Raw genomic sequence first — 24,501 nt, 5'->3', positions numbered from 1 at the left:
AATAAATTTAAAAAAAATTGTGGGCCATGTTCTTATTTTTAGACTGGGCAAAACAGTCTGATTTTTTAAATTTTTTTATTAAAATGCTAAATTTGCAATGTGGCTGTTAATAAAGCGGCATGAGGGTATACTATGAAGGCAGAACTATAGTTTTCCCATTTCTATTGTGTGATGCCAGATGCCAAAATGTATTCGCTGATTGACAAACGCATGCGTACACTGACAGCCGGTTTCACGTGGGCTAAAGTCCCCCTGCGCGTGCGCACATCAGTCGCCGGTCGCCCACAACTTCCCTGTTGGTGCCAGTTTCCCCGCGTCATTTCCGGTGTTTGAATCCATCGCATAAGTTATGTCTTGACGTGTTGTTATTGTAAACAATCAGGAATATGGGTATTTAAAAGTTAAGACAGAATTTTCGAGGGATTGGCGTGTTTTTTGCTGTTCTATGCTGACCCGTGTCAACGAGCCACCTGCTAACCCGTGCGACTAGTTAGCATGTTTCCTTCGCAGAACGCCGGATAAGGGCCTTTAAAAATAAAATATTTTATTCGCCATGACCGAGTTGCGATGTCGGGCGTCCGACGTTTTGGAGGGGGGCAAAAAAGAAGAACAAGACCCTCGAAGTACCGGTAAGTTTGTCATGAAGCTAACCCGGCAGTTTGTTGTTTACTGTTGTTATGCTAGCAAGTTTTTCCTGCATTGTACAAGACGGTAAAGTGGAAGATGAAGATGCTGAAGAGAAAACGCAGAAACAGGAAAAAGAGTGTGAGCAGAAAGTGGACGATTCCAAAAAAGAGTCGACGATTCGAACCTCCAAACGTTCTTCTGCGTGTAAGTTCGTTTCAGTCATGCATTAAGCAAATTATGGAAAGGATGTTCGTCAGCGCTGCACTAATTTTTCCTTAAGTGTCATTCACCTTTCACAAAAGCAAAATAAAACACTCATTTATTTGTAAATGTAATTTATCAATCGACAGAACCTCCTCAATATTTTTTTTCTCCATTATGATAATCAAACATTTAATTAAACGCTCCATTCTAAAGGTGAATCTTTTTTTTCTCTAAATACACGTAAAGTTTCACTGGAATACACACTTATAAAACATTGTGCAATTTTTCTCTGCAGTGAGCTCTGTTCAGCGTGTGCTTCGAGTGTCATTCGGATGCTTGGCAGCGGTGGCATGCAGCACCTTGTACGCCACATACCTTTCGGCATTTCATGAGAGGAAGTTCTGGTTCTCGATGAGACAGGTGGGTCACTCACACAGGCTCCTCGGATGACGAAAAAACGCCTTCAGCATGCACACAATCATGTCACTATTTTTTGCAATTTTCCTTCCTACCAAGTCAAACTTATAGCGGTTTTATTTATTAAAAAAAAACTCTATTACATGCAAGTTTACCTTGATTTTTTTCCTCCTAAGTCATACAAGACAAATAAAATATCAATTGTAGGAATGCATTAATCTTAACAAAAGAATCAAACCAATAAAAATTGAATCTCAATTCAATCTTTGCTATGATTGTCATTTTTATAACGTAACCCCCACGATAAACAAGGTTACACTCTAAAAAACAAGCTAGCGTTAGCTTCCTAGCTTAGAACCAGTGATGAACGAACGAGGCATCATGAAGCACGAGTGATATTTTTTGACACCTCTAGATGGCAGCCTTGATCAAAGAATATAATAAATGAATATTCACTGCATGAGTTTATCTTTCCACAAAGAGCACCATCCAAATGAGTAAAACAATAAGTGGGAATTATTGGTAACTACATGGTAACATGCATGAGATGTTTTGCTTCTCCTAGGAAGTAGAGCGGGAGCTTACCTTCCAAGGCGGCAGCTCCATCTACTACTATTACTACAAACACATGGTGGCGGCATCATCTTTCGATAGAGGTGAGTTGTTTTTTTTGTTTTTCTTTTTCCTCGCTGGATGTGATTTGGAAAGCAAGCCGGTCTGAAAAAGTTGTGTTGTGTGAGATAGCGTTCTACGAGCTGACCAAGGATGACAAAACTCTGGCGGGACAAACCATTAACATCGTGGAGCGCCTGTCGCTGTATCCTGAAGTCATCACCAGCTACATTTATCGAGTGTCCGGCGGCCAGGTTAGCATAAACTCGTTCCATCCCAAAGACGTAGTTTTACGTTTGTTTGTTTTTTTTTTACATTCTTACTTATATTTTTTATTCAATAGTCTTTTTTTTCCAGGTGTTTTCTTTGAGAAGGGTCTTAAAATGTCTGGTATTAGATGCATTATGGACTAAAGTTAATAACTCATTCAATCCCATAGACGTGTTTTTACGTTTTTTTTTTTTTAATCAAATCTCGTGTACTTCTGTTTTTCATTTTTTTTCAAGTGTTTTGCTAAAGGAGGCTCTAAATCAATTATTTTGGGTAATAAAGTACAAGTAGTGGCTATTTATGTATTTTGATAATAAAGTAAAAATGACTTGAGGTCGAATGAGTTAAAGTGGACACCTTATGGAAATCTAAATGGCTGCGTGGACCTTTGACGTCAAAAGCCGTCAATGGTAGTGAATGGATAGATCTTCGACCACGGTAGTATCTTTGAGTTCAAAAGCCGTCGGTGGCGGCGAACGCCGTCAACGTCTGGTCCCCGCAGGATCTGGTGGAGCCCATCTACTTCTACATGGGTACGGTTTTGGGTCTTCAGGCGGTGTACGCCACGGCGCTGTTCGCCTGCAGCTGGCTGATGAGCGGCACCTGGGTGGCCGGCATGCTGGCGGTGGCCTGGTACGTCATCAGCAGGTCAGTCCTGGACGGACGTGCTCAAAAACCGCGAGTGTGTCTTCATGCGGGTCCCGTCGATCACCGCAGACCGGACGCCACCAAATTGGAGGAGGCGGTTCCTCTGCGGGAGAACTGGGCTCTGCCGTACTACGCCTGTCAGGTGGCGGCGCTCACCGGCTTTCTGTGTAATAACGTTGGCCTTGCGGCTGAGGTGAGACCACGCACTTCAGTCGGACAGTAAAAATGATTTTGCAGAGAGTTTTGATCTGATGGACATTTGATCATAACCCTGAAAGTTTGGAATTTTGAGACATTTTTTCTCACTTGAACTTGAAGCATGTGGTTGAAATCCAAATGTTTCACATTTTTGCACATTTTCATATCGCCCAATTGAAACGTCCAACCGTTGGGTCCAGATGTTGTGTTATCTGACAATGAGCGCCACCACCTTGACCTTCCTGCTAGTGTGGGAGCACAGCCACTACGTTCTCTTCGTCCAAGCTTTCTGCCTCTTCCTCCTGGACTCCTTGGACCTTATCCCACCTCGTAAGGTACGACACTTTGCCGCCCTGCTTTCTTTGACTTTTAAAAACAAAATTTCTTGGCGCAGATGTCGGACATCCACAAGGTGTACGTCAGCTCCTCGCTGCTGGTTTTCTTCTTTCATTTTCACAAAGCGGCGCTGCTGGGCTCGCCGCTGCTCAGTCTCCTGATTGGCTCGGCGACGGCGAGGTACCTCCAGGTAGTGTACCCGTCCCCCTTTATTTCTGCATGCTTTGCCTACTGTTGCGTTATTAATATTCTTTCCTTTGTTGGATGAATTTCACGATCTGATAAACGGCGTTTCCAGCAAAAGATGAAGAAGGGCCCTCTGCTGGCCAGAGTGATGAAGCTCTTCCTTCATTTCCACCTGGTCTTCTCCACGGGCATTACCGTTAACTATTTAATCAAGGTGCTTTCAATGAACAGAGTTTAGAAGCGCAGTCGGATTGTAATCAATGTTGTGCTTTTTTTTTTTTTTGTCTTTTTTTAATTTACAGAAAGTCGTGCCTGGAAGTGAAGGTGAATTTGTATTGAAGTTCCTGGAGGTGAAGTTTGGGCTCAATACGACAAAGTAAGCCGCAAAGGTTGTTTGGGATGTTGAGCATTCACTCAACAATCTGACCGTATTCATCTCAGGAGTACATTTTTTTTTTCCATTGTTTGTGAAATCGTGAGGTATTACATTTGTGTTCCAGCGACTTTGTGAGCAACTTCCTGCTGTGCCAGGAGAGCCTGCAGTCCCCCGCTCAGGATTTGTTCCTGCGCCTGACTCAGGCGTCCGTTCTGCCCTTCTACGTGCTGGTGCTGGCCGTGTGCCTGGCGTCGGCGCTGCAGGCCGTCTACACCCGACTCAGGTCTCACCCGTTTGGTCCCCTCTCCTCCCGTCCGGCCTCTGACTCGTTCGGTTCCTCAGCGGTCGGCCGACGCAGAAGAGCGAGCGGCGGCCGGAAGACGGCCACGTGGGCGAGCGTCCCGAGGTGGTCTACCACGTCTTTCACACCTTGATCTTCGGAGGCCTGACGCTGCTTTTCCAGGGGTACGACCAAAACGCTTCCTCGCCGGTTGTTGGACATGCATTGGTATTTCTGAGTAAGTTCTTTTCTTCTTGGTGAAGGATGAAGTACTTCTGGACGCCGTACATGTGTGCGTTTGCGGCGTTCGGCGTGTGCTCGCCGGATCTGTGGATGACTTTGTTTCGCTGGCTCAGGGTCAAATCCGTCCACCCCCTTGTACTGGTGAGACGCCTTTCGGACATTAACTCACACAGCAATAGGATTTCTTTGCTCCATTTTCTAAATTTATTTTTATTATATGATCTCTGGATTGTTGCACTCTAGAGGGATATTTTTCTGTTTTTCATCATTCATCCCAGTTGTTTTTTCTTGCAGTCGTTCATCCTGAGCATTGCCGTTCCGACCATCATCGGCTTCAGTTTGTGGCGAGAGGTGAGACCCGTTATTTCTCGTCAAGGAGACCAATAATGAATATAATAATCCCGTTTGATTCTCCATCCTTGGCAGTACTGCCCCCGTATCCTGGCCGAGCTTTCGGAGCTTCAGGAGTTCTACGACCCCGACACGGCCAGGATGATCGACTGGATCCGGTAAATCTTCCTCTGCGGGATTATTTCTGCACCGGGGCGCCATCCATGCTTCCCCTCCCCCCCCCGTAGGACTCACCTTCCTGCGGCTGCCGTGTTTGCGGGCAGCCCTCAGCTCCTGGGAGCCATCAAGGCGGGCTCCGGCGCCACCGTCACCAGTTTGCCGCTCCTCTTAGATTTCGACATGTTGAGGAGGAGTGAGGATGTGAGTTAATTATATTTGACGATCGCCAAATAACTATTTTTTTTTCAATATTATCCAGAGGAGCAAAAAAAATATCAGGTGACTCACGAGTCTTTGTTTTCCCATCAATTCCGAGCTGTGTTCATCTCCATATATCCATCTGAATGCTGTGCGTTATACTGCCCCCTGGTGGACAGCGTGTACACATTAAAAAAGTGACCAAAACGCTATCCCTTCTTTCCATTTCCTTCATGGCATTTTAGACGTACCAGGTATACTCCCTGCGTTCCGCCGAGGAAGTCTACAAGATCCTGACGTCCCGCAAGGCAAACTACGTGATCGTGGAGGAATCCCTTTGCAACGATTTCACCGCTAACTGGGGCTGCACCATCAAGGACCTTATGGACGTGGCCAACGGACACGTGAGTACCTCGCCCCCGCTCGGCTTCCGTCTCCCGAGACTATCCCCGCCCCCTCGCCCCCCGCAGGTGGTCCAGGACAAAGGCGAGACGTACGCCTTCTCCAGACATGGCCGCTTCTGCCACGAGATCAAGAGCAACCGCTCGCCGTACTCCAATTACTTCACCCGCGTCTTTTGGAACCGCTCCTATCACATCTACCGAGTCAACTCCGTCATCTCTTTCCAGTATTAACGGAAACGTTTATTTGATATTTTACTTTGTCCTCGTCGGTAGGAAAAAACTGTCTTTCTACCAAGGTTCAAACGTTCTTTAGAGGTGGATCTTTTCGTATTGAAAATTGTCATCATGAAATTTCTCACAGGAATTTTCCTCACTCTTCTCTGGTCATAATCATGCAAGTATACACACAACTGATTCAAAAACAGCAACTGGATGAATAATGGTCAGGAATTTAGTTTTTTTTTTTTTTTTTTTATCTCAGGGGTTGACACCCAGTAGTCTCTGAACTGTAAGAATGTGCGCCTACTGTTCCTGTCCACTAAAAGTCACTTCCTGGGATACCAGTATTGTCTCCGTATATATAAGGAGGCTTGCAAAGTTACATATTCCAGTAACCGTGTTCACATAAGGCGAATAGGACCATTTTTGCTGCATTTTAAAGCTTAAAGGGACAACTTGATGTGTTATTGTTGCATTTCAAGAAAGGGAATGTGAGTGTTGTGGGGCTGTTACCGATATTTTGCCTTCATGCGTCTGTTCTGATGCCTTATCTTGAATTGACATTTTTCATGTACTCTTTTTGTCCTTTCCACGTCTTCAAGCTTTTGTCCTAAATAAACTGACATTTTTCTATGACACACTGGATTTTTTTTTTTTTTTTTTTTGGGGGGGGGGGTTGTTATGACTACATGATACATACTGCATTCATTATGTGAGGGTAATTAACAGTTACACATGTACTTGTTACTCATTCACTGCCAGAGATAAGACGTCAGAGCCTTTTAACTGGCAGTGAATGGGTTAATAATACACGTAATACACACAATGCACAACAGTAGGGGACAAAATAAATCTAAACGCTGATCTCGCATCTCCATATTGCTTGTACAGCAAATTACTTTGAAATATGTAGTACAGTACTGCAAAGAGGAAATAGACATTAAAAGGGCTAAACAAATTTGCACATGACGTAATCAAAATGGCAACTAAATGCAAAAGTGTAAGAAGAGAATAAATGCTATCGTGTTTTCGTTGGTTCAGGCAGGTATAAATATGCGCAAAATGCGGCGCAGTGATGTTGCTCCCGAAAACAAACCGGAACCGGAAGTGAAGCGACGCAACAGTGACGTCCAAAATGAATTACGTGAGAAACAAGAGTTCCATGTAACTCTCACTAATATTTAGGTCCATTTTCACGTTATTTACACATTCCATGTTGTTGTAGTTCATTGTTAACGTACCAAGGTAAGATAATTCACTATCCGGTGTGCGTTCCTGGCTCAAAGTTGAGCAGATTGAGGGGAAATGAAGCGTAAATAAAACATAACAGTACGGTCGAAAGCGCTTAATTCAATTCAGGGACTGCGGCGTACAGACTTCCTTTTAATGTACATTGATGATTGATCCCGCCTGGTTGGGTTGTCGTGGATTTGATAACAAACACGCTCGCTAATTTTATGACTTTTAAATTTGTCTACGATTGTTTCTTGCACATATTTGTACAACACATGCGTTACTTGCTAATATTTTTACGTGCAAATGTGCTACTATAACATAATTACAGGATAAAACACTTTTTCTGGACACAATTTTATTAATTAATTCCTTTAAAAAAATCATTTATCAAAAGTTGATTTATGTTCACCAGCAGAGGATGAGTGCCGAGGCGGCGGACCGGGTGGCGGCCGTGACCAGTAGCCGGCCCAGCACGCCGCTCCAGACCTCCTGGTTCGAGTTCCTCTTGGACGCATCCCTGCTGGAGAAACACCTGCAGATGTCCAACCCTGGTGAGAGCTCAGCGTCGCAACAATCTCCAGATGACATGTATTCCAACATCACGATAACCGGGCCGTGTGTCTCCGCAGACCCGACGGGGGTGCAACTCGTCATCCAGTTCCTGGAGCAGGCGTCCAAGCCGTCAGTGAACGAACAGAATCAGGTGCAGCCTCCCGTTGACAACCGCAGGAACCGCACCTTGAAGCTGCTGGCGCTAAAAGTGGCGGCGTTCATGAAGTGGGATCTGGATGCACTGGAAAAAGGGTGCGCCTCCATTTTTTTTTCACAGTTTCTTACACTTTTTGCTTCCGTTCAGTTGACATTGTGCTGCTTTTTCTGCTATTCATGATTTGGCCACTTGGGGGCAATACACAAAGACGAAAACAAATCATATTATTTCTTTCTCCATGACAGCTTGACCATCCCTGTGTTGAACATGTTACTGAACGAGCTGCTGTGTGTGAGCAAAGTACCGGCGGGCGTGAAACACGTGGACCTGGATCTGTCCACGCTACCTCCCACCACCGCCATGGCCGTCCTCATCTACAACCGCTGGTATGACAACAAAAAAGTTACATTGAAAGAAAGCCGGAATGAAAAGCTTCCCCCTTTTTTCAGGGCCATCAGAACCATCGTGCTGAGCAGCTTTCCAGAGAAACAAAACAAACCGGGGCCACACCAAATGAACATGCAAGTTTTTGTTTTTTTTTCATGTTATGACTCATTTCAATTATAACTAGATTTAGACTGATTTTTGTTTTTTGCGCTAATCTGCAGGTTGAATGTTGTGCAGCAGGAAAAAGAGATGACGGACAACATCCTTAGTGTGGTGAGTAAAAGTATGGTTCTTATTCACTGCCAGATCAGGATAAACGCATCTCTGACAAACGTAGCCGTCAGTGGCAGTGAATGAGTAAAAATGGATCTTTGTTGGCTGTCGCCGTCAATGGCAGTGAATGAATTCAAATGATATTGTTATTTACAATGGCATGTATACAAGTACATGGGACAGAATGTCTGGACTTTTTTTTTTTTTTTTACACACCCCAATGACTTACGACAAAATTCCAATTTGGTGGGTACAGTTAAAGGAGCAGGCCAACGATTCCATCAGCGTCCTGGTGGGGGCGCTGCAGCTGAAGAAGGACTTCTACGTGCACACCATGAGGACTCTGGACCTGCTGGCCGCCGACACCGCCGCCGCCAACGGCGAGACGGAGTCGTCCACGGCGGGCCTCCGCATCAGCGCCAACGAGCTTCACTGCCAGGTGCGCCTCGACGCAGTTTTTTTTCCCTCGTATCGAGCGGATATTTAATTTAGGCTCGTCTTCTTTTTAGGTCCACTACGATTTGGGCGCCATTTTCTTCCAACAAGGCTGCACGGACCAGCCGGCCTTCGAGAAAGCCCGAGACCACTTCAGGCAGACCAAGGAGCTCCTGAAGAAGGTAGACCCCCGCTCGCGTGATCCGCGTCGATGTCTCGTAACCCGTCCTCGGTCTTTGTCCAAGCTGGACTCGGCGGTGCACGTCCACCTGGACGAGGAGCGCCTGGCCGGCTATTGGAACGCCTGCAAAGCTCTGACCGGCGACTGCGACTCGTGCGACTCTCAGAGCACGCACTACGACCAGATCAACGGGCTGTTCGCCGCCCGCAACTACCAGGTGGGCGCGCATAGAAAAAGTCTACACACCCATGTGCATATCTTAAATGACGCCTGTCCGTGTCGTAGGCCGTGGTGGAAGCCTTCGTCAAAGACAACGCCAGCCGCGCTTTACCCAAGCACTTCAGACGCTCCGTCCTTAGGGAGGTCTTATACAAGGCCCAGCAAGGGTGAGCGAACGCTTCCTGCGTTTTAGCGCGTCTGCATAATGGGCAGAAGTGAAGTTTGCGACGGCGTCGCGCAGGGAGACGGGCCTGGACGAGGTGTGCCACCAGCTGTGCGTGTGCAACGCCGTACGCGACGCCCTGGAGGGCGAAGTCCTCAGCGTGCGCTTCCAGCAGCTGCTCATGAAGCCCAGCAAACACCTGGTGGACTTTATTTTGGAGGTAATCGCCATTTTATTTGGCGCGACGCTAGGAAACGCTACCGTCGTCCCAATCGGTCTATCCCAAGCCCGGTCGGAGTGATTTTATTTTGCTGTTGTAACACCTGACTAAGCATGTGACCTGACTCCCTTTTCTTATTGGTCACAACAATATGGGAAGGTTTGCTCACATAGCAGCAGAATAAAGCAAAGTGGAACACACATGCTAACTGTAATAGCTAAGTGGCTTACTAGCACTCAAAAGGACCTGACGTAAAATGAAGTTGTTGGGGTGTACCTAATATTGTGACTTGAATCCATCCATCCATCTTGCAGGTGTGCACGCGCTCCCTGGAGAAAGAGCGTTTCTCAGATGCTTCCAAGAGTAACATGGCCACCTTCATGCGGTGAGTGGCCCAAACGCTCGCCGTTATTTTCCGTCTGACTTTGGTCCCGGCAAATTTTTGTGGCGCTCGTTTGGCAGCGCGCTCTGCGAAAGCCTGGACGATCTTTCCCTGGCCCTCGTGGTGTCCTCACACAAGCTCTTCAGCGAGCTCCTGAGGGAGGAGGACAGGAAGCTGCTGGTGGAGCAGATGAGGAAGCGCTCGGCCGCCGTCAACCTCAGCGCCAAGCCGCTGCCTTCCTTCTACGACATCCCGGGTGAGCGCTCAGGCGCCGCGCCTCGGCGGGAACGCCGCGCGGCTGACGGGCCGCTTCTTCCGCAGCGTCGGCCAGCGTGAGCGTCGGGCAGCTGGAGCAGCAGCTCATCCTCTCCTTGGACCCGCGCAAGATCAGGCAGATCCTCAACGAGCTCCACGACGTGGCCGACAGACCCTTCTGGAGAGTCAATAGCAAGGTTGGTGGTGCCTTCAGGGATACTGGGAAAAATGGCTTTCATAAACTTTTTTTTTTTTTTTTCTAATACAGTGGGAAGTTCCTTCAGACTACATCAACGTGATCCTGGCCATCAAAGACAACCTGACCAAAGACCTGGTATACATCCTCATGGCGAAAGGCCTCCACTGCATCGCCATCAGGGTATGGATGATGTCATCTCACCTTGACGTCATTATCCCCTCGCCACTGACATATCAGTTAGCTTAGCAAATTCCGATCGGTCTTGAAGTGTCCTCCATGTTGGTGGTTTTCAACCTTTTTTTGTTTGATGTGAAATATTCCTTCAGGTGGTTAAAGTACTAAAGTCGGTTGTTTCAGCGCTTTTTTTTTCTTTTTAGTACTTGACACCTAAAGTAATTGATTACCTTAAGTGACTGGCATGTAGGTAATTGATTACCTTAAGTAATCAAAGAAGACTTGACCGCAATTATTTTGACCACCCTGCACCGTTTAGCTCCACCCCTTTATGTGGGAATTTCCTTTTTTTTGCAGGACTTCCTGCACGCGCGTCAGCTGTTCTCGGCTTGCCTGGAGCTGGTGACGGAGTTCTCGCCGCGCCTGCGTCAGGTGATGCTCAACGAGCTGCTGCTGCTGGAGGTGCGAGCCCACGAGACGGCGGCGGCCGACGGCTGCAAAGAGAGGCCGCCCTCCGATCTCGTCAGCAGAGTGCGCGGATACCTGGAGATGAGGATACGCGGCGAGTCTTGCCTCCCGCGGGTCTCCGCCGGGTCGGGAAGACGAGCCTGCCGTCATTTTTTTTTTTCGGTGCAGATCTTCCTCTGCGGCAGGTGGTTGGCGAGGAGTGCGTGGCCTTCTTGTTGAACTGGAGGGAGAACGACTACTTGACGCTACAGGTGCCGCCCTCGGCGGTCGCCAACAACCCTTACGTCAAGGTGAACCTCTTTCCGATATCGCGGAGACGCATTTTTTTTAGGGTTTGGCTAAAAGAGGGTCACAATTGGCTTGTACTAATCAAGTAACCGATGACTTTAATAACTAGCGAGTTTGGCAAAACGGCCGATGAAATGGGCGTTTTTTTGTTTTGGCTCAGCTGGGGCAGCTGCTGGCGTCCACGTGCAAGGAGCTGCCGGGCCCCAAAGAGAGCCGGCGCACGGCCAAGGAGCTTTGGGACACGCTGGTGCAGATCTGCAGCGTCTCGCTGCAGCACAAGCGCGCCAACGACGGACGCGTGGCGCTCATCAAGCACCGCGAATCCTCAGTGGGCATCCTGCACAGGTGAGCGCGTCGAGACCGGGGGGCTCCGCCCGCAAAGACCAGCGCAAAACTCCTGTTTACTTTTTCTTTTTAATTCTTTTAGGAGTAAATTTGTGACCTTTGTCAAGAAGATCAGAGTGAGTACACCGTGAGAAAGAGACAAATGTTTCATGTTGTTGATGGCGCTTCTGGGCCGCAGGAGCCGCTGGTGCTGACCACGTTGATATCGCTCTTCGTCAGGCTGCACAGCATCGTCGGGGTACGCCGCCTCGCTCGCTCGCCCGCCCGCCCGCCCGCCCGCCCGCCCGCCTTTCGCGTTTTCAATTTGAGGCTTTGCCGTCCCCCGCAGGACGACATCGTCAACGAAGTGACGGCCGAGCACCTCTCCATCTGGCCCGCGTCCTTGCCCAAGTAACGCACTTGCCTCTCTCTCTTCTTTTCCGTGTCTGTGTGTGTTTTTCTATGTGTGTATGTTTCGCTTGCTGTTTATTTTTGTGTATATGTCATGCATGATTGTGTGTGTGTGTGTGTATGTCATTCTGTGCAATTGTCTCCCTTAGCTTTTATATTTTTGTCTGTATTTTGTGCATGTCCTGCTTAACATTTATGATTTTGCGTATATTTTCTTTATCTGTGCATGTGTTTGTCTGTTTCTTTGCATGTATTTGCATGTTTTTTTTTGGTTTGTGTATCTAGTGCATGTCTACGTGTGTGTGTGTGTCTCTACACTAGGTCTCTTCTGTGTGTGTTTGTATTTGTTGCTGTGCAATCATGCCTTGCTTAACATTCATATTTTTGTCTATTTTGTGCATGTCTGTCTGTTTTTGTGTGTCTTTCTTTCATTGCAATTATAATCGCTTATCATTTATATTTTGCGCATCTGTGTGTGTGTCCCGTGTTGTGTAGCATCCAGGCGGTGGACGTGGAGGCGGTGGCGGTGACGGTGAAGGAGCTGGTGACCTACGCGCTGACGCTCAACCCCAACAACCAATCGTGGCTGGTCACGCAGGCCGACATCTACTTCGGTAAGGCCGCGCCTTCCGCGGCGCCCTTCGACGCTCACTCTCATCTCGTGTCGCCGCAGCAACCAATCAGTACTCGGCCGCCCTCAACCTGTACCTCCAGGCCGGCGCCGTCTCGTCGGATTTCTTCACCAAAGCCGTGCCGCCTGACGTCTACACGGACCAGGTGGGGGCGCGCTTGGTTTTGATTGGACGCCTGTCTCTTTCTTCTTCATCTTAAATCTTCCACGCAGGTTCTTAAGAGGATGATCAAGTGCTGCTCCATGATGAACTGCCACACGCAGGTATCACACACATACATTTTTATATTACAGCGTTCCCTCGCGATCGATTGATTATGGATCTTTGACGTCCATGGCCGTCAATGGCAGCGAATGAATCTATTGTACTACTTGTGGCACATCAGGTGGCGGTGCTGTGCCAGTTCCTGAGGGAGGTGGACTACATGACGGCTTTCAAAGCGCTCCAAGAGCAGAACAGGTAGCTTTTTTTTTTTTCCTCGCACAATGTTGACCTCAAGGTACGCAACTTGACCTTGTTGGGACGCAGTCACGACGCCATGGACTCCTTCTACGACTACATCTGGGACGTCACCATCTTGGAATACCTCACCCGTATCCTTACTCGGATAACCCGCTTCAAAATCACGCTTTTTTTCATGTGCGCAACCTTGACTGTGATCAGACATCCACCATAAGCGCGGAGAAGCGGAAAAGAGACAAATAGCGGTAAGAAGCCTCAACTTACTGCGGGGATGAAAAGTCTACACACCCCAGTGTTCAAATGCCAGCTTTCTGTCATATTAAAAAAATGTGACCGCCGTATTTAACCGGATTATAAGGCGCACCTTTTAATCAAAACAAGAAGTAGTAGTTGGCTGGGTTTTTTTTCCCCCAAGGGGGGGATTGAAATCAAGCGCTGTATAAAAGTGCAGGCATCCCTCATGAAATGTTCTCTTTGTAGATAAAAGCCATCGGGCAGGCGGAGCTGAACACCAGCAACCCCGAGGAGGTTCTACAACTGGCGGCGCACAAACGCAAGAAGAAATTCCTGCAGGCCATGGCTAAGCTCTATTTCTGATTTTTTTTTTTCTAACATGACGCTACAAGTAAGGACCGACCAATGTTTTTTTTTTTTTTTTTTTTTTTTCCCAATTGGATTTTTCAAAACAATAACCCTTAAAATTGGATTAATTGTGCAGCCCTAATCCATAGGACGTTTTCTTTAACCAATCAGGTTTCACATCCGTTTTTTTCTGTACACCTGCGGTACAAAATAAGATTTTTACATTTTTTCCCAGTGTCATCCTTTAACCCCCCCCCCTTTTTGTTGCGTTCCGTTTGAGAAACGCGATATGTTTTTAGCATTTTGCGGCCGAGCAATCACTGTTGTGCCGAGCCCTAAAAAAAAAAAAATACTCCCGACGTATTGTTTCGAATTCCCCAAGTGGCACGGAGCGGCCGTGAACTCTTGCAGACGCAAAACAGATCACACATGCGGGCAATCATCTCCAACGCTATCCTTGACATTTTTTTTTTTTCAAATCTAATTTGCGGGATAAATTCAATATGTCGACCGCAGTGAGCGCTTTCATCCTCCTATTTAAAAACATGAAAACAACTATAAAAAAAGTGATTTATCCTTTTGCTTGTACTGTTGACTAGAAAATGTCTGCAGTTTATCAATATTAATAGCCTCCATTACGCTATTAAAAATATAGTATTTTTGGGGGCATTCTAGTCAAGAAATTTCAAGTTTAGGAGCTGTAAATAACAAGGTGTGATCCCGCCACTAGATAGCGCTCCAAGCTTGGATTAAAACTTCATTAGCTTTTGCAGCATAAGGATTTTTGTGTGATTGGGGGGAGGAGCAAAGAAAATCATAAATGCCATCTATCTCTCTCTCAAAAGTATTTTTATAAAATTGTTCATTTTCACATCATTCTCATTCTAAACATTACAGCACTGGTGTGGAAAACTCATTTTAGCTTGCAGGCCGCAGACCGCTTCGTACCATTGTATTTTTTTTCTGTTTCGGCCATTTTTTTGCGCGTGTATGTGCTTCAATTCTATGTACATTGTGCTGCTACTTTTTGTTTGCACACATTGGCCACCAGGGGGAGTATAATTGGGAATTACAGTCTCTGGGGATGGTCACAAGTTACTCTGTCATGCTATTAAAAAAAAAAAAAAGCAGGTTCTCCACAGAGGATAAAGACTATATGCCTGAAAGTATTGTATTACCTGCAGTACGTGTTGCGACTGATGCTATTTGTTAGCCTCTCTATGACGTTCTTATTGTTTGTTAGCGTTAAGCTAAACTGCCTTATTAAAGGCCTACGTGGTTCTTTTCTGCCCAGTTTCAAGCTTCTTATTTCAAGCTTGGCTTTTCAAGTGGACCGACGATGCGCTGTTGAGTTAATAAACAACAGAAAAGCCTGTTTGTTTATTTAAAAAATATGTTATAAGGCATTTGAAAATATGAGGACAGTATGTGTTTGCCGGGCTGGGGGTGGGGGGGGGGGGGGGGGGGGGGGGTGATGGGAAAAGTAGACAGATAAAAGAAGGCCATAAACGAGTGTCAAATGTAGTCCAGAGCTGCATGTGCGTGGAGATAAACACTGCGAATTAACCAGCAGATCTCCTTATGAAACTCAATCTCTTTCACATGCCGCCACATGCATGCATACACACACACACATTCACACACCCGTTTGTACAACTATACTTGTGAGGACATTTATTCACATCGTGCATTTGCGAGCTCCTAAGTCTAATCTTCACCACCAGAAATGATTGCCTAACCAAAATCCAATTCAAAGCAAGACCCTAAAAGAGGTCTGAATTTGTAGGGTCCATCAAAATGGTCCCCACAAAGCAGGAGATCCCCATAAACACAGTAAAACCTATGATTTACCCCCCCAATCTTAACCATTAGAAATGATTGCCTAACCCAATTAAAACCTTTACCCAAAAAACAAGTCTTGACCCCCAAAATGAGGTCTGAACTTACAGGAAGTCCCCATAAGGACCGAAAACCTGTTATTTGGACCTTAACCACCGGAAATGATTGCCTAACCCTAACCTTTCCCCTAAACTCAACCTTAACCCAATTCAAGCCAAGTCTTGACCCTCCAAAAGAGGTCTGAACTCGTGTAAAATGGCCTCACATTGTTGGTAGAAAACTCAAAGCGGTTCTCACAAGTGTAGCCGTACAGGAACATACACACACAGATTCCACAGAGAAGTATGCAACATGATCTACTACCAATCCTCCTCAAGTGGTTTTTTTTCGATACTACCGGCACTGACTGATAAGTGTGAATGTTTTCAGATAGAAAATGGCGGCATGGATCTATTGCGACCGATCGACTCGAGCGGGGGGGGGGTGCTCCTCAAGTAGCTGAAGAGATTAAAAGATCAAGCTGCTGTTTTCACTTTGTTCATGAAATCAGTTACACGCAGAAGGATTAGGGGCCTACAAGGGAGCCTTGGGGGCCTCCGCCGGTCCGCTAGCCGATCCGCGTTCAACTTTTGAACCCCATTGTTTTTGTCGTTAATGGCGTCTAGAACTCAATTGAATTCCTTTCATCGTTTCGAAAGTAGTTGCAAAAGTCTACACACCCTCTGTTCAGAAATAAGTCAAATTTTCTTTTTCATATATATATATATATATATATATATATATATATATATATATAATATATTGAAATCTTTTTCATGCGCATTTTGAGCGGTCGCAATGGAAAAATGTGTGCCAAGTACGGACCATTTGTTTTGGGGCTTCTTTTTAAGCTTTTAAGGCTGGAAACAGCAGCCTGCAAATGCTTTATCAGCTCACAAGTTATCAGCTTGCACAAAATAGTTCCCTACTACATCAATTTCCTGGTCAAAATATGCCACTGTGAAATCTGGACTCTGCCTTTGCCAGGAAGTAAGCGGCTAAGAATGTGCCCCCTGTTTGATTCCCATGACCGCGCGCTGGTCGTCTGCCCGCTGCTCCGCTGTGTCACCCTGCTAGAATTTGCTTCAATTGGGAAAGAATGACAATCATCTGTTGGAAGGTCAAACTGACGGTCAGCAATCTTAACTCCTTCGCTACCTTTCATGACGACTATAGACGTCAATGTTTTTTTTTCCTGAGAAGATACACTAATCCACCAGAGGGGGCGGTATTATACAAAACCTAACATTTTGACCTTTTGGAACCTTATTTTACGTTGCACTCCAAAAAAACTAGTATGATAATACTATAATATATATATATATAAAAGAAAATATTTGTCATACATTTATTTAAATCGTTTATTTTTAAACGTATGTATATTGCTCCTTATTCTTATTATAATAACATATATTAAATACAAATTAATACATATTAAATGTATAAATTTGTATGTATATGTGTATATATATATATATATATATATATATATATATATATATATATATATATATATAAAAATAATTTCTATGTACAACAAACAAATAAATCTCAAAAAACAAAAATCGAAAATGTCTGTTGGCCCATACCCTAAAAAAAACACTGAATCCAATGTAACGCATAATGTAAAAAAATACACAAATTAAAATGAAAAAAAACAGCAAAAAAAACTGCAATAAAAAAAAAACAAAAGGAATTAAAACCCAACAAAAAATTGAAAACGCCAACAGCTCTTCATCCAAGAATTTACTGCCGTCTCGTTTTCTCCTTTGCCTTGGCGCTTTTACACTAGCCGCCATAAAGCGACCTGATCGCACGAAGGAAAAGTCGAGAAGGACCAAAGCACGGAAAGTGCAGATTCAAACAACGTGTGCGGGAAATGTTTTCCTCACGCCGCATTAGGCACATGTGGAAAATATGAGCGAATAATGCAAAGTGTCAAAAAAAAAGTGAAGGCCTTGCTGGCGTTTGGCTTTTGGCCGCCGTACAGCCGCCGCGCCTTTGATTGACAGCTCGCTCCTGCCATAACGCAGCGGGAAAGTGTTTGCGCCGTATGTATTTTTCATTTGCGCACCTTGCCTTGTAACATTTGACTCAAAAGTCAGCGGGCAGCGTCGGTGGTCCCAAAACCGTTATATGAATATTGGCGCCCATTTTTGGATTTGGTTTTGATGGTTGCTTGGCTGCCTCCCTCACTCTCTCTCTCTCACACACACACACACACACACACACACTTATTTTTCCCCCTCCAGAATTTTCATCTTCGAATCTTTGTCAAGACAGTCAAGTAAATTAATTTCAAGAAAATAAAATGAAGACTGGTCATTTATTTTTTTAAATGAATACGCAGTAAATAGAAAAGGACTGGCTATTTCTTTAAAAAGACAAAAAATATATAAATATAGATATTAATGAAATTAGTATCATGGAAGTTTGATTAAATTTTGATAATCCCACAATAATCATTTAAAGTAGACTAAAAAAGAATGAAAAGAGGTCATTCAATTTAATAATTCAAATAAAAAATGTCCGTTGAAAATTTGATCAAATAAATGAATGAAAAGTAAAATACGAAAGACCTTTAGTTAAAAAAGAAAGTAAGTCAATTTAAATACATTTGATTTAATCAGAAAAAGTGTACAAATAACATAAACTAATACGTGTGTGTGTGTGTGTGTGTTACGCTCAGTGGCAGTGGCTTAACCTGTCGCAGATTCCCAACATTCCACGGCCGTGTGTGCGCGCCGATTAAGGTGATTGACGCTATTGGCCGCCATTAGGCCCCGCTGCCTCATTGACCTCTGACCCCTGGCAAGCGGGAAAGACTTAGCGTTCGCAAAGCAATCAACACCTAAAGGTCAAAGGGGCAACCGAGCTGAGCGAGGGGGGTTACTTTGCCTGTGAGGGATTGCTTGCTTGAATACCACCTTTGAGAACTACAAGGGTTCTGGCATAGAACCTTGAGGAACACCAAAAAGTGATTGCATTGATTTTTTTTTTTTTTTTTTAAAGCTTGGCCGCTTAAAACATAATTTGGAAAAAAAAATTCTCTCAGCTGACTTCCCCTTTAAGCAGAAGCGGAAGCTTTTCCACCCAGTCAATGGAAAACATTGTTGCGGCGCCCCCTCAGGAAGCGCCCCCAGGACAACCCCTCTATCATCACTTCTTCACTGCGCGCATTGGCGTCACCTCGCGTTTCCCGTCCGACCTCATGTGGGCGCCGCGGCAGGTTTTCAGTTTCCCTCCGACGGCAAAATACCTTCAAAGTCAATAAGGACGTTTTTTTTTTAACTTTTATTGAGTTCTCGGCAGACACTTTTAATTGGCCTGGGGGGGCGGAGCTCATCTGGTTTGTGTTTGCAAGTGCAGACGGATTGTAGAGCAACATTTGCAGCCAGCGCTGTCACCCTAAACCCACGGCGCTGGCGTCCAAAATGTCTCACTGTCATTTTTTGAGAGACACTTGTTCTGTTTTTACTTACGAAAAACTCACACAGAAGTATCTTGCACATTCGAACGGATGTCAAGTGCGCTCATAAGAGCCAGCTGTCAGCTACTATTGCAAACATGTGTCTTCGTCCTCCTCATCGTCTTCGTTGTCCCCATGTGACAGTAAAAGTAGAGGAACACCGAAGAAAAAGCTAGCTAAGGGTGAAACCCGCCATTTTTTCCGCCTCTTTTACCCGTTTTTTTTTTATTTCATACCGGTGCTTCTCAATTAAATTTTGTAAGTACTTTTTTACAGTGTTTATACAGGTTAGTCTAAAACTGAAAAAAAAAAGTTCATCCAAGAATGTAAAAGAAAATGACGCCAATCCTTATTTTATTGCAGTTATACTTAACATAGCAAAAAAAAAACTTTTCTCTGGGGTCACCACACTCAATTAGCTAGCAAAACCTCACTGGTCTTTTTAGACACTAAAATATCCTGCCGCTATGCACAGATTCATTTTAAGAAAAAAAAAAGGTCTAAAGAATGTAATATTAACTGATCCATATAAGAAAATGGGTATTTTCGACTTAAATGATAGAAGAGCCTTAGTTGCCGTTCCTACTGATCACTTTTGAACAAAGCACAATTACTCAAACAGCTAGCAAAATCCCTGATCTTTTTAGAGAGTAAAATAGTCTGCCGCTAAAGAAGGAAATATTGAACTGTATTTACTCGTACAATCTTAGCTATTTTCAGACCTTCCATTACCCTAATATTTGGGGTGATAAATGCGGTCGAAAAGTAACTGGGATGAATAGGTCCTCTAAAGACTTATAAATATGTCTTTGGATAGAATGAGTTGAGTAGGAATGTGTTTGTTTCAAACCTGCTGTTTCAGCTAGCAACAATTGCTGTTGTGGTTTTGCCGTTGCTTGGTACACACACAGACACTTTTTGTGTTTGCTTTCATTGTTAGCGTGCTAAACTCCTTAGACGTCCCTCAAGGCTCCATCCGCGAGCCCCTTGTTGTTGATCTCCATTCTCACCCTCCACGGAGTGTGTGTTTGTGTGTAACGCTTTATTATTCGCCGCCAAGTTTTGTAGTTTTCCCCCAGGCGAGTCTCGGATTTTTAATACGTGTGAAAAACAGGTGTACCTAATTTATGTCCGGCGAGACTTTTCAAGGGCTTTTTTATCAAGCTGCTGCATCATCTTCCCTCAAGTCCTCTTTTTCTTCTGGCGTCCCATTCCAGATTGACATTCCTTCTCCTGCCTCGTCTTTGTCCACATGTGCGAGACATTTAGGCCGCTTCCATGCTGATAAAAACAGCCCCATCCTTGCGCGTCTTTTGTACGTTGCTTCATCGCCGCAAATCTTCCCCAGGGCGGGAACGCCTCCGTGGGGGCCGCTATGGAGACGTTGCATTCCGCTCTTTTGTCTTTTTTTTTTTTTTATATCTCACCTTGTCATTGGGAATTCCATTCCAGCCTTTTTTGGGATTGTTTAGTACCCCCCCTCAATGAAACGCAGACAATAGGCCACTTGAACTTTGAACCCCGACTGGAGAATCCAGCCTTAATCTGATGTCGGGATCCTCCTCCGCCATTGTCCCACTGTAGACTAAAGGGGGGTCACCCGTTGCATCTGTACGCCAATTTATTTGTCCAGTATCAGCCGACACACACACACACACACAGGCCACCCAGGGAAGGTGGCGCTGGGCCCACTTGTTTGCTGTCCCTCTCTTGACCCCGCAGCCATTTTTGACACAAGACAGAAAGAGTTCCGTCTCCTGATTTTAGTTTTAGAAAGGAATTGACATCAGAAGCACAGTAGCGGTTTTTGCCCGCTAAAACATCATTTTGAATAAACCTACTTTGTGCAAAAGTGATCAGTAGGAACGGCAACTGTGTCGGTTGAGTCATTTATTAAACTTGTCCATTTAGACCAGTCTCGGGCACTGTACTGTCATGCTAAACCAGTGATAGGCAGTTCTGGTCCTGGAGAATCGGTATCTTGCATGTTTTTGATGTCTCCTTTCTATAACGTACCTGATTCAGATGATCAAGATCGTTGTCGAGCTTTTGTGGTGCTTGCTGATGAGTTGATTATTTGAATCAGCTGTGTTCAAGAGTTAGACATCAAAAACATTTCGGATACAGCTCTTGAGGAAGGGAGCTGCCTACCCCGAGACTAAACTCTTGGGATGTACCTCAGGGGTCAATCCCGGAACCCCTTGTTGTTTTCATGACAGTTAAAATGTCATCTCCCCCCCCAAAAAGAATTAAAATTGAATCTTAAATATAATTTCAAATACTTTAATTCTTTCTACTAGATACCTTGTGTTACATTACATATGAATATGATTTAGTTAAAAAAAATATACAATATTCAGTAAATAGAAAAAAGCATGAAAAAAAGCTCAAGCTTGAAATGATTTTTTTTAAGACAGATGGGCTATTACCTGACAAAAACATGCATTCACAATAATTTACTTAAATTATCATTTGCGCATCAAATATTTACACGTGTGAATTCTATAGATTGAAGACAGAATTCTGAAATTCAGGTGAGACTCCTTTTCTTTTTCCGTACCACGAGAACCTCAAAAATGACAGACTAATAAAAATATGTAATTTTTCTGTTTCAGCTTACCGAGCTCCAAGTCTGAAACTTAAGGTAACAGGACGAGCGAAAGTTCTTATCGAGCAGGTCGTCCTCACCAAGATTTCGTCGACTCTTTCAGGTTTCGAAGCCGGCGAGGTCCGAAGTCCTACCTGCAGCCGCAGGCCTCCACCACCATGTCCTCGTACTGCTTGTAGACCACGTTGTTGCCCGAGTCGATGTAGAGGATGCTGATGGGGCTGAGCTTGGCCGGAGCGCAGCAGCTTGGCGGCATGTGTCCCGGGTTCATGGAGTTCATCAGGGTCTGGATGATGGCGTGGTTGGTGGGTTCCAAGTGCGAGCGCAGCGGGAAGTCGCAGACGCCCTCGCAGTGAAACGCCTCGTAGTCCAGCGGGGCGATGATCCAGTCGTCCCAGCCCAGCTGCCGGAAGTTAACCCGCAGGGGTTTCTTACTGCACCTGGACCGGGATCTCCTGCCGTGCCGTTTCTTGGACGCCGCCGTCCGCCTGCTGCGCCCGGGTTTGAACCCCGGGGCGCGGCCCGCCGTTCGGTTCTCCCACCTCTCGGCGAAGAGCGTCTGCCTCCGCTTGGATCTGGTGAAAACCACCAGGATGGCTTTCTTCTGTCGGGGCCTGGCGTTCCGGCGAAGGCCCAGCAGTGTCAGATCCAGCTCCTTCCCGGAGTTGTCCGACTGGGCCGTCAGCTCCAGGCAGAAGCGCTTCCCGCCGCCCTCCTCTCGCCGCTTCCACTCCTTGAAGGGCTCCCGCACGTCCAGGACTTCCCATCTGGGCCCGGACCGTTCTTGAAGCTCCATGGTTTTGGAGTCCAGGGGACGCCGGTCCCGGCACGAGAGCAGGCGGAGCTCCACCGACTCGGACGAGCCGTCGGCGCCGGACGCTTTGGCGTAGAGCCTCAGCTCGGCTCCCAGAACCTCGGCCTTGTCCGACAGGGTGGACACGTCGAAGAGGTAGCGCTGCCTCCTGAGAGGAGAAAACGCCAAATCGTCTGAGGGGAAAAAGAAGCGCAATCAAGACCGCATCCGTGTGAGTTCCTCTTCTAGTTATACACTACCCCAAACAAATTACAATCGAGTGACAAAAATCCACATAAATTATCGCGTGTCTACTCACTAAAAAGAATCATAATTCAAAACAAAACACTTGAAAAAATATAATAAAATATTGTGAAAACCATTCGCAAAATCTGAAATATATCCGTACAAAGATTGCAAAGGATTAAATGAAAAAAGACGGCAAAAGAATAAAAAAATGTTAAGAAAACACATTTCACACATGCACTATTGTATTTTTTTAGATTACATATGAAAGATATTGGCCTTTCAATAAACCCTAAGAAAATAAAATAAGAATAAACAAAAATCGTCATTAACGGTCCACAGAAAAACACACGTTAAATACTGTGTAATTTGTGTGATTGCACCAAGTTCAAGGAAAAGTTTCAAGAAAGACTTAGTCATGATCTTAGTAAAAATACACTCAATACTGCAACAAAAAAATAAAAAACACCCACAAAGCAAAATTAACACACACATCACAGGAACAAAATTAAAAAACCGCGAAACAACAAAACAAATAAACCCTGTCAACCATAAAACAAAAATAAACAAATAGCAATAGCTCTGAATTTGAATGAGAATTCTGAGCTAAAGAATAGAACCCCTTCTCCACTGTCCACAAAAAAATAACCCGACATAAAAAAACTCATTAAAATCCACAAAAACAACAAACACAAAAATCTAAACCCTAAACACAAAAACAATTTGCCACAGAAGAAAAAAGCATGCACATCACCAAACCAACATGAAACAAAGGCCACATGAACGTGACACATTTTATTTTCTTGCACTTGAAAAACGATTTTGAAACGGGCCATACCTTGGCCGCGGTCGACAAAACTGGCGATGGTGTTGGCCGCCTTGGACGACCTGAAGAAGCTGGCGTTCAGTCCCAGCCTCTCGGCCGCCGAGAAGGTCTTGTAGATGGACATCATGTAGTCGTGGGGCTCCGCGGCCAGCGCCGCCTTGAGGGCCAGGGGCCGGCCGGGGGGCACCCGCCAGACCAGCACCAGAGCCCCGCACAGAGCGGCCACCAGAGAGACGTCCATGGGGGCCCTCGGGGGAGGGGGCACACACACACACACACACACAGGCGCGCAACTGGCCCTCCACGCAAAGTGCGCGCGGGCCACAAAGACAGGCAGAGTTAAGTGTTCACCCCCCCATCCCATAAAAGGCTTTGTGGGAGTCCCGTGCGCTCACTCCTCCCCCGACAACAACTAAAAAGATGACTCTTTTCTTTAGTCTTTTTTTTTCTCTCTCTCTTCTTTTTTTGGGCCCCCGCGGTGACTTTTGAAGCTCATTGTGTTGCTCTGGCCGGGGCCGCCGCGAGTTGCCATGGAACTTTCCCGCCCTCTAGTGAAAGGCAAAAAAATTCACATAAAAACGCCTTCAGCACCATGGACAGAGGCCTGAAAAAAACGTGTCTATTAACTCATTGAGTGCCATCATCTTTTACCCTGATATTTGAAGAAGAAGAAAAAAAAGTCCCTGCAATTGAATGTCTGGACTCCCTGAAGACGGAAAAACACGTTTGGCATTGAATGAGTTCATTAGGCTGAGTGGCGTTGAGAGAATTGAGACGCGCCCTTAGATGGCCACCATGAGCAATTTACAGCCTTAAACTAACTTGGTGAGCGAACAGGAAGTCCACATATAGAGAAGTATTCACATTCACACCTGGAGAGAGAGAATTTAGTCCCATCTGACTTTTGGCGAGAGAAGTGGGATGCACCGTGAGCGATTTAGAGGCTTAAACTG

General features: G+C 45.4%; 3 protein-coding genes across 6 annotated transcripts; 2 read left to right on the top strand and 1 right to left on the bottom strand.

Annotated features, from left to right (window-relative positions):
• The first annotated feature begins 288 nt into the window (after positions 1 to 288).
• LOC148406102 (putative C-mannosyltransferase DPY19L4) lies at positions 289 to 6,366 on the top strand. Of its 3 annotated transcripts, none has more exons than XM_088405725.1 (19): positions 289 to 629; positions 709 to 831; positions 1,127 to 1,251; positions 1,814 to 1,904; positions 1,993 to 2,114; positions 2,684 to 2,778; positions 2,848 to 2,971; positions 3,177 to 3,311; positions 3,371 to 3,502; positions 3,611 to 3,712; positions 3,801 to 3,874; positions 3,999 to 4,157; positions 4,217 to 4,339; positions 4,418 to 4,538; positions 4,692 to 4,748; positions 4,824 to 4,906; positions 4,976 to 5,108; positions 5,351 to 5,509; positions 5,576 to 6,366. In XM_088405725.1, the coding sequence occupies exons 1-19, from the start codon at positions 554 to 556 to the stop codon at positions 5,738 to 5,740; spliced, it is 2,199 nt and encodes a 732-aa protein (XP_088261851.1). In that variant the 5' UTR covers positions 289 to 553; the 3' UTR covers positions 5,741 to 6,366. The 3 variants fall into 3 exon arrangements, with proteins under 3 accessions (XP_088261851.1, XP_088261850.1, XP_088261849.1); XM_088405724.1 differs by having other exon boundaries at positions 2,633 to 2,778; XM_088405723.1 differs by having other exon boundaries at positions 2,633 to 2,778; positions 5,351 to 6,366.
• A 485-nt stretch (positions 6,367 to 6,851) lies between these two features.
• ints8 (integrator complex subunit 8) lies at positions 6,852 to 15,021 on the top strand. 2 transcript variants are annotated; one of them, XM_088405620.1, is made up of 28 exons: positions 6,852 to 6,973; positions 7,380 to 7,515; positions 7,594 to 7,768; positions 7,919 to 8,059; positions 8,123 to 8,194; positions 8,282 to 8,333; positions 8,590 to 8,772; positions 8,843 to 8,950; positions 9,014 to 9,166; positions 9,235 to 9,335; positions 9,410 to 9,551; positions 9,866 to 9,936; positions 10,014 to 10,189; positions 10,255 to 10,385; positions 10,457 to 10,567; positions 10,919 to 11,123; positions 11,198 to 11,319; positions 11,478 to 11,662; positions 11,745 to 11,778; positions 11,841 to 11,900; positions 11,991 to 12,052; positions 12,548 to 12,666; positions 12,726 to 12,829; positions 12,897 to 12,947; positions 13,070 to 13,143; positions 13,213 to 13,277; positions 13,348 to 13,391; positions 13,627 to 15,021. In XM_088405620.1, the coding sequence occupies exons 2-28, from the start codon at positions 7,383 to 7,385 to the stop codon at positions 13,741 to 13,743; spliced, it is 2,991 nt and encodes a 996-aa protein (XP_088261746.1). In that variant the 5' UTR covers positions 6,852 to 6,973; positions 7,380 to 7,382; the 3' UTR covers positions 13,744 to 15,021. The 2 variants fall into 2 exon arrangements, with proteins under 2 accessions (XP_088261746.1, XP_088261744.1); XM_088405618.1 differs by having other exon boundaries at positions 7,377 to 7,515.
• Positions 15,022 to 21,224: 6,203 nt separating this feature from the next.
• Positions 21,225 to 24,388, bottom strand: gdf6b (growth differentiation factor 6b). Its single transcript, XM_088404204.1, has 2 exons — positions 23,561 to 24,388; positions 21,225 to 22,670 (listed from the first exon to the last, which is right to left on the bottom strand). Exons 1-2 carry the CDS (start codon positions 23,910 to 23,912, stop codon positions 21,814 to 21,816), a joined length of 1,209 nt encoding a protein of 402 aa, XP_088260330.1. The 5' UTR covers positions 23,913 to 24,388; the 3' UTR covers positions 21,225 to 21,813.
• Between the last annotated feature and the right edge of the window lie 113 nt (positions 24,389 to 24,501).

This window comes from Hippichthys cyanospilos, chromosome 21 (assembly GCF_059441005.1).
Source record: "Hippichthys cyanospilos isolate Australia breed blue-spotted pipefish chromosome 21, RoL_Hcya_1.0, whole genome shotgun sequence".
NCBI classification, from domain to species: domain Eukaryota; kingdom Metazoa; phylum Chordata; class Actinopteri; order Syngnathiformes; family Syngnathidae; genus Hippichthys; species Hippichthys cyanospilos.
Note: the sequence above shows the minus strand (reverse complement) of the source record. Positions and strands in the feature narration are given on the sequence as shown.